At 43.3% G+C, this 9,238-nt stretch overlaps 1 protein-coding gene across 1 annotated transcript in view; it reads left to right on the top strand.

Moving 5' to 3' along the window:
* The window catches only part of CAPN13 (calpain 13), a 50,713-nt gene that overhangs the window by 2,120 nt on the left and 39,355 nt on the right, over window positions 1-9,238 (top strand). Inside the window, exons 2-3 of the mRNA XM_003787506.1 lie at window positions 4,536-4,608; window positions 6,038-6,153. Coding sequence (XP_003787554.1) covers window positions 4,536-4,608; window positions 6,038-6,153 — 189 coding nt within the window. The remainder of the gene's footprint in view (window positions 1-4,535; window positions 4,609-6,037; window positions 6,154-9,238) is intronic.

The raw sequence follows: 9,238 nt of genomic DNA, 5'->3' as shown, positions 1-9,238 counted from the left end.
GAATGAATGAGTAAATGGATGAACAAAAGACTCTATCTACAGGTGCCGGATGCATGTTTCAAACTCGTGTGTAGTAGAGAAGCCTTGGGTTGACTTGTTTTCCAAGTAGCCTGACAGAGGAAAAAGCCAGCGTACTCAGCCCTTCAATACTGGGATGTCCTTGACTAGCTCAGCTCACAGCTGCGACTCCAAAGAGCCTTGGATGAGTCAGCCTGGCCCACTCGTAATAGTAAAGGTCACCACTCGCATAGTGCTGACCATGAGGCAGGCCTGACTTTCGGGGCTTTGCCTCACTGAATCCTCATAGTAACTCCATGAGGAGGTACTATTACTAGCCGTATTTTACACATGAGCTGCAGAAAGAGAGAGTAGAGAAATCTGTCAAAGTCATACAGCCAGACGGTGCTAAAGCTGGGATTTGGACCCTGTGGTCTGGCTCTAATGCTCGAACTCCTAACACCACATTGTATTGCTCCCCGCCCCCCCCACAACCCGTAAGGCCTCTTCATAGACTCATATCACACTCTGGGCACCTACTTGCCCCCAGTAATATTTTACACACTCACAGACTCTCCTACCTCATGTAGGTAACCAGGAAATCAATCACTCTTTATAGGATGTAGTATATATATACACACATAAATATCTCTCGAGAATATATATATATGCAGAAGATAAATATGTCTCATTGATACATTTATATTTAGTGTGAAAGATTTATTATGAGAGATTGGTTCACATGTTTATAGAGGCTGAGACATCTGATATGTCTTCTCCAATCTGGAATCCCAGGAAAGCCTGGGCTGTAACATAGTTAAGTTCCAGTCAGAGGCCTGAGAACCAGAGGAGCTGATGGTATAATTCCCAGTCTAAGGGCAGAAAGGACCATATCTCAGTTCAAGCAGCCAGGCAAAGGACAGATTTTCTCTTCCTCTGTGGGTTGTTCTATTTAGGTGCTCAGCGGATCTGTGCAGAGGGAGGGTATCCGCATTACTACATCTACCAATTCAGATGCTAATCTCATCTAGAAACACCCTCCGGGACATGCCCAGAAATAATATTTAGCCAAAGATCTGGGTACCCCATTGATACAGTTATGTTGGCATATAAAATGAACCATCACAGCTTCCTTCTGTACAAATGTTTCAGGGACACAGTCAATCTCACAGAATCAGAAAACATTAAAGTCATGAAGACTCAGACTGCTGGAATGGTCATAGGTGAAGAGCAGGGCACTGTGGAACAGACACCTGATGCCTGCTTCCTGGGAGAGCGGGGACAAATTGCTCAACTTCTAGAAAATGCTTTCTCTCCCAGCCTGGGCCCCAGAGTCACCTGGGGAGCTGTGTAAATCCTGAAGGCCACCCATCTCTGAGTGACCCACTAACTCAGAGTCATGGGAGGCAGGACAGAGCAGTCCCCACATGTGCAAACCCGCTGGGGACTGAGTCACAATTAGCTGAACACTATCTGCTGCTGGTAGTTCAGCCTGAAGCTGATTTAGGTTCTTGTCACTCCGACTTCTCCTTGGTCCTGACATGCCTGGCCACCGAGAAACGGGTGACTTGCCCAGAGCCAGAGCACTTCCATCTTCTCAGCCATCTTTACCTGTTTTCTTTTCTTTCTTTTCTTTTTTTTTTTAAGCAGCTCAGTTCACAATCACAAAGATGTGGAAACGACCTAAGTGCCCTTCAACACACGAAAGGATTAATACACTGTGGTGTATGTATACCATGGAGGACTATTCAGCCATAAAAAGATGAAGATTTTGCATCTTTTACCACTTTTCTTAGTGGGTCTTGTCTCAGTAAGTCAGCCTGGCAGACTAAACCGCTACTGTGTCTAACTTCTATCCCTTCCCACTTACCTCTCTTTGGACTGTCTGTTGCTCTAAAGCCCGGGAGGAACAGGCAGCTTAAAGTACGAGAGACAAGTGCTAGTTTTGTACCCAACTTTGATCCAAAGGGTTCTGATATTTCCCCATAAACCTGATGTCAACTATCTATTTGTGTTTGGAAATAATTTCTGTTTAATTATCAATACCTTAAAACATCTTTTTGTTCCTAACTAGCTAAAATGTTTATTTTTTAAATTTTAACTTTTATTATTTTAGTAAATCATAAAAAGTTGTAGTTTATCAAATGCCTTCAGAGCATTTATTAAAAGGATAAAGCTATTATCCCATTTGGCCATGTAAGTGCTACTTTATATTATTAGGTGTCCTAATATGAAACCATCCTTGCATTCTGCATTTCTATAGCAAATCCTGCTAGGTGATAATAGATTAGTTGACATTATTCTGGGGGGTCAGGAGTATCTTTTCCCTCCGATTCAATGTCAAGATTATGTTGACTTCTTAAATGGGGCAAGACTCTCTTTTTTTTTTCACACTGAAACTGTAAAGGACATAGGAATTGTCTATTCCCTGAAAATTTGAGAGAACTCAACAGGAAAATTACATGTACCTAGAAGTGTTTTCAGAATATTAAAGAGGTATTTTTAACTTTAAAATACTATCTCAAGGTTTTTTCTCCAATTTTTTTCAGGTTATTTATTAACTTGATTCACTTTTAGCCATCTTTATTTTTGTCAGAAAATCATCAGTAACTCAGTTATCTGTGTTTTTATATTCCTAAAACTCTTTTTTCCCCCACTCACTTATTTACTCTGAAACTTCATTTTTATCTCTTATTTTATCTGGGTTTCTGTACTGTATGTGCCTAAGGTTGGGTCGGTGCAAACACCCTTTCTCAAATAAAACAATTATTGACTTTATTAATCTTGCTTTTTTGCTGGATTATTTTATCATTCCTAACTGTTTTCTTTATTACTTCCTTCTTCCTATTTTTGTGAGGCTATTTTTTGTCTTTTTCTTTCTAAAATCTATGAGTTGATTGCTTAATTCATGTTTTTTGTTCTATCTTGTTTAATAATGAATGCAGCTGAGGCTGTGGGTTCATCTAAGTATAGCCTTTTCAATTTTGCAAATATTTTAGAAGAAGGAAATCAATATTTATTGAACACGTACTCTGTCAGAGGCTGCACTGAGTATTTCACATCCCTCCTCATTTGTAAATGGAAGGACTTGTCCTGCTTTGCACGGCCAGTGGGAAACTACCAGAGACACCCCAGAACGCCGGCACCCAGGCCTCGGCAAGGCTGTTGGATGCCAGCCTTTGCCTGGGTTGTTGTATCACTCTATTCCCCCAACTGTCCTTATAATTTGTATTATGAGGCCAATTTTACACATGAGGAAACAGAGGTTCAGCAAAGTAAAGCAAATTGCTCAAGGTCTCAAGGTTACTCAGGGAGAAGTGCCAGGGCAAGTACCAGGTCTGTTGAACAGGCTCCCCAAGTTCCACCCACCCCCACCCCCTGCTCTGGGGAGCCCTGGAGAAAAAGCCACAGGACAGCAGTGAAGAAGAGCCATGGCTGGGGGGCAGGGAAACCCAGCCAGACTGTCTCCATTCCTGGTCCCCAAACCCTACAGCCTCATATCTGCTTTACTTACTGTGTGTGGAGGAGAAAACAGTGGAAGGCAGTTTAGTGAGATGATGTCCACCACTGGGCCAGGGTCTTGGCCCCTTAGTCTGCATCCCCACCAGGAAACTCTGGCAGTGTGGAAAGGGCTGGTAGGTTCTAGAAGGACCATGACTCGGTACAATAGTCTATTGAGGAAATGAATCCATTTCTACTTTGCAGGCCTGCTTTCTGGAGATTTATTTGTTAATATAAAAAGAATGATACAGGACCAGTTACCAAATTACACAGACCTATGCCACAGAACCCAGGCAGAGCTGCACAGAGAGGAGACTGAGGGTAATTCCATGGCCTCCTAGTGGAGACAAGCTGAGAGCTGGCTAGCATGGGGCAAGAGCCAGACCTACAGTCTGGTCTCTCCCCAAATGTCCAGGGGTCCCCTTTAAGGCCTTGCAATTCTTGTGCCTGCTGCTCCCGCTGCCCCCAGCTTTCCCCAGACCTGGCAGAGGGCTGGTGCTGGTGGGTGCCTGGGAGTGGCCAGAGAGCTGACACGTGCACACCTTGCATCCTGATGGTTGGACTTGAACCTGGAGTCCAGAATGCCTAAGCTGATTTCTGAGAGATACATTTCCCAAGAAAAGCTGTATTATGAAAAGCTATAGTACTTTATTATATTTATAAAAGTCTCCTCTAATAAATGTCGTATCCTATTTATTTTTGATGATTTGTTTATAACCTCTTAACAAAACACTGGCCTGTGGGATGGGAATGGCAATTGCTACAAGGATCCCGAGTCCTTATTGATGTCATTGCCTCCTGCATGCTTATGCCCGTATGGCCTGTCCTGTCAGGTACATTTACAGCCCCCTGACACCTGCCTTCCCGAGAGTAACAAAGCCTGAAGAAGGAAGAGAACTTTGCTAACTTCAGTTGGAAGCACCTTTTAAAGAATTAACCTCTACTCCTAGAGACAAAGCCAATGATATCTCAGGCACCGTACCGGGACATAAAGACATGAGAGATGCTCATAGCTCTTCTCCCTTTTTTCCACACAGGATTTGTCAAGGGGCCCTCCACACTTCATCCTGGAAGGTGCAAGCAAATTTGACATCCAACAAGGAAGGGCGGGTAAGAACTCCAGGTCTTCCCTCTTGGCCCTGGATGAGGGCAGGCTGCCCCGAGTCACAGGTGGGCATGGGGAGCAGAGGAGGACGGGTCTGTGCCAGCTTCTGAAGGGGCAAGGCTGGCTCCTGGGGCTGCCATACTGGACTACTCACACTTGGTCCTGCAGCCTGCAGCCACCTGCCCATGCCCAGATGCCCAACTGCTCAGCAGTGGGTGTGCAGGGCCATTTCGGGTGAGGTGTTACCAAAGGAAGGAAGAAAACAAACTGGTTGTTTAGTCTGAGCATTGAGCACAGGGAAGCCTCAGCTGCTGGGAGAGGGGAGGGAAAGAGAGACAGAAAAGAGAGAGGCAGACAAACGTTGAGGTCTGCTATGGCACGGGAGACATCTGCACGTGTGATGCCACTCACTCCTTGCAAGTCCTCATTTTATATGTGTGGAAATGGAGAAGCTATGTGGTAGAATAATTTACTTAATGTCACACAATCAGTAGCTGACAGGGTCGAGAATCCAGGGCTGTCTGATTCTCTGGTTCCCACCCCACTAGGCAGCCCCAGAGCAAGGGGCTGCTCAGAGCCAGAGGGTGTGGACAGGGACACAAGGTCTGCCTAAGAGCAGGCCCCTGGGTAGTCCCAGATCAAGATAGGCCCAGGAGGAAGACGCCCAGAGTGGAAGGGCAGAACTGCTGGTCAGGGAGGGGAAAATAGACCGGAGTCTGGAGGAACCAGCAAAGACAACCATCCCTTAAAGAACAGACTCTAAACCAGCAGTTCTCAACCTGTGGGTTGCAACCCCTTTGTAACAATATGAAAATATATCCGGCATGTCAGATATTTACATTACGGTTCAAAACAGTAGCAAAATTACAGTTATGAAGTAGTAATGAAAATAATTTTATGGTTGGGGGGGTCATCGCAACATGAGGAACTGTATTAAAGGGTCATGGCATTAGGAGGCATTAGGAAGGGGGAGAACCGCTGCTAAACTTTCAAAATGTGGGCTTACAAATGATCTGTGTCTGTACTTGGATTTTGGAATCAGTGTCTAAGACACATCAATAGAAGCCTGCTGTTCACAGCCAATTAGGGTTTCACCTGTGAATCACCCACGCTGGCAGAGAAACTTGCTGTAGCTTTAGCTCTGGGCTCCTCTGGCAAAGAAAACTGGGGGGCAAGCTGGCCCTCCATCTCTCCCAAAGCCTGGCTGGGGCGCCATGCCCCGCGCCCCCCCTCCCCCCGGCCATCACCAGCCTCTTCTCTGTCTTGCCTGGACCTCGCCTCAGTGAATCCTTTCTAAGAGGGAACACCCCAAACAAAAGACATTACTCAGAAGGAGGTATACAGACTCCAGAGGCAAATACCTGTGACATTATGGGATGAGGCTTCCATCACAGGCCCAGTCAGGCTCTCCCAGCTTCTCTCCTCTCCTCGCAGGAGACTGCTGGTTCCTGGCAGCGCTGGGCTCTTTGACTCAGAACCAACAGTGTCTGCAGAAGATCCTGATGGTCCAGAGCTTTGCACACCAGTATGCGGGGATTTTTCGTTTCCGGGTACGTGCGCCACTCTGATGCTCCTTAGATGACAGGGTTGTTTGTGAGTACGAGGGAGATGAGAGTCTTGAATTTTCTCATGGCCTGGCAGCCTGAGATCAAAGTGATGCTCACACATTAGTTAGCCTGCCTACCTCCCTAAAAGGATTTGAGCTTATACTCTGACAGCACATAGGCAAGATAAGAATTAAAATGTTTACATGTAAATAAAAATGGCAGACCCAATCAGCACAGAGTCACTGATCAAGAACCCTGTAGCCATCCCTGAGTTGTTGCCTCTGTGTCTATGCTTGTGCCATATTGTATTATTTTGATTACAGTAGCTTAATAGGAAGTGGCAGCATCTGGCAGGGGAAGTTCTCCTTCATTATTCATTATTCTTTTCTCCAAACTATCTTGCTAATTCTTGCACGTTTATTCCTTCATGAGCATTTTAAACCCATTTTGTCTAATTAAAAAGAAAAGCCCCCGTGATACGGAATGAAGCAGCTTTAAATTTCTGCATTAACTTGGAAAAATTACATTTTTATTATTTTAATTATTCCTTTCCAGAAACATGGTATACCTTTTCTATTTGTTCAGAACTAGTTTTATGCCCTTCAATAAAATGTTATAGTTTTGTTTTCAGCCTGGTATATAATCTTCCCGGTAAATTTATTCTCAGATATTTTACCATTTTGTTGCTGAGACAAATGAGGGGTTTCTTCCTCCGAATTTCTAACTAGATGTTGTTGAAAAAGAGAAAAGCTACTACTTATTACATATTACACGGCAGCCAGCCACCTTCCCAAATTCTTCTATTAGTTCTCATTTTCTTCTCTAGCGGAACCTAGGTGGGTTTACTTACTCAATAATATTATCTGCAAATAAAGATAATTTTCTCTCTCTTTTTAATATTCATAGAACTTATTTTGCTCTTTGCCTCATCACATTAGCTAGAACCTCACAGTTTGGAATATGAGTCACAAGAGCTAAATTCTATCCTCTCTTGATTTTAAAACTGTGCTTTTTGTATATGCCACTCTGTTACTGTGTTCTTGGATTCAAGTTGCTATGAATTTTGTTAGGCTTTTTGCACTTATATCATGGGTAAAATCAGTTTCTAGTTTGTTATTTTATCATGTAGCTTTTTTTTTTTTTTTGGCAGTTTTTTTTTTTTTTTTGGCCAGGGCTGGGTTTGAACCTGCCACCTCTGGCATATGGGGCCGGTGTCCTACTCCTTTGAGCCACAGGCACCGCCCTATCATGTAGCTTTTTAAAATAACTGAGCTTTACCGTTTTTAAAATTTGAAATAATTTGAATAATAGTCCCTCATTATTGATTATCTATTCTTTGAAAGTAAATGTGATTTCTTTAACTCTTCCAGTGTATTCAATAGACATTGATCTGCTTGGGTCTTGTATTTCTGCTGGAATTAGCTCTTTAAATTTACACTTTTTGGGGAAAAATCAATCGTTTCTTCAGTTTTTCCAAATATATTACTGCTTGTATGACTCTCTGATGATTTATTTAATTTCTTGTAATCTGGGGCTAAATCTGCTCTTTCAATCCCAGGGCAGTATTTTTATTTTTCCTTTTTTTCTCCTGCCCTATTCTTTGGTGCTCAAAGGTTTATGGCCTTTCTATCTTCTTGTTGGAGTAAAACTTGTATAATATACCTCTTTGTTATATTTAATGCTTCTGACCTTGAATTTCTTTTTATCTGATGTCCAGACTGCCACCCCCGCTTCTTGCTGTTTGCACTTCCCCGTCTTATCTTTGCTCATCTTTTTATCATCAATTTCATTTTCTCTTTTATGGGTATATGTTTCTTGTAAAATGCATATTTAAAACTCATTGTTTACTACTGTTTCTTCCACCCTTTTTTCTCTTTATCTTGAGATTTTTACTGTAGCTTAACCTGCATTTGGTAGAAGTGGTTCCTTGAATAATTTTCTCAGAAAACATGGGTTTTTAATTTGCTCTCACTTAAGAATGATATTTTTAGTTTAGTTTAGAATAACTGGATCACATTTCTTTTCCTGAAAAGTTTGTAATCATTGTCCCTTGTCCTGTAACTTTCCAATATTGCAGAGGGAAAATTTAATAGTAATCTATTCTCTTGACTTTGTATGCAACATGTCCTTTTAAACTGCAAGTCTATAAGAGCCACGCTCGCTCCTTGGAGTTCAGACTTTTCTTTAGAAGATATTTAGATGTGTTTCTTCTAAAAATCAATCTTGCCTGAAATTCAGTGAACTTTTGCAACCTGAAAGCCTACATCCTTCTGCTCTACTAAGTTTCCTTCTATTATTTCTGGGCCCCCTCCTTTATCTTGTTTTTGACTCCTGGCATCCAACTATTTGCATGCTCGGTCTCCTGCTAGGTCTCCAGTGATGTTACTGATGCTGATCCGAGGACCATGTCAGGAGTGAGCTACCGCATCCAGGACTGAGTTGTGTCTGGGCTCACCCAGCAGCATCCATGCTGATGAGAGTCAGGACACCTGGGTGGTTATGACAACTCAAGACCCAGACAGGGAGGACATATTCTGCCCTTCCAAGTGACAAAGAAAGTTACACAGTTTCTCAGGAGCAATTGCCGTGGGCTGACCTCTGTAGATCTCATCACTGTGAGCTCAGGCACTGATCTCTGGAAGTGACCCAGTGCCTGGGGCACCTCTGGGCCTCTGCCCAAAACACTTCCGATGTCCCTGTTAGACCCTTTACTTTTGGCAAAATGGCAACAGTGTGGTTCCTGAAGGATGCAGACGTTATCCAAATGCCAGCTCAACTCTCCCAGAGATGTAAACCAGGAAATGCAGGTTGGTGGCCTCATTTTTAATCACTGGTCAGGCCATTGATATCCTCTCTGGGAGGGGCAGTCTTGTTTAGTGTCCCCTTTGTTTAGGAAGAACAAGTTTGGTCAGCATTCCTGGTGTGGGAAGATAGGGTGAGGGTGACTTCTAAGATAAACTAACCAGGACTTGGTTGTTCTTGATGGCCTACTGTGTGCTGGGAGCTGTCCTGGGTGCTGAACAAAACAGCTACTGAAAAACAGTCTCTACTCTGAAACTGTGATCTCATTTTCACAGTCTCATCTGAT

The sequence above is a fragment of the Otolemur garnettii genome, unplaced genomic scaffold, assembly GCF_000181295.1.
Source record: "Otolemur garnettii isolate 467f Iridium unplaced genomic scaffold, OtoGar3 scaffold00022, whole genome shotgun sequence".
Taxonomy (NCBI): domain Eukaryota; kingdom Metazoa; phylum Chordata; class Mammalia; order Primates; family Galagidae; genus Otolemur; species Otolemur garnettii.
Note: the sequence above shows the minus strand (reverse complement) of the source record. Positions and strands in the feature narration are given on the sequence as shown.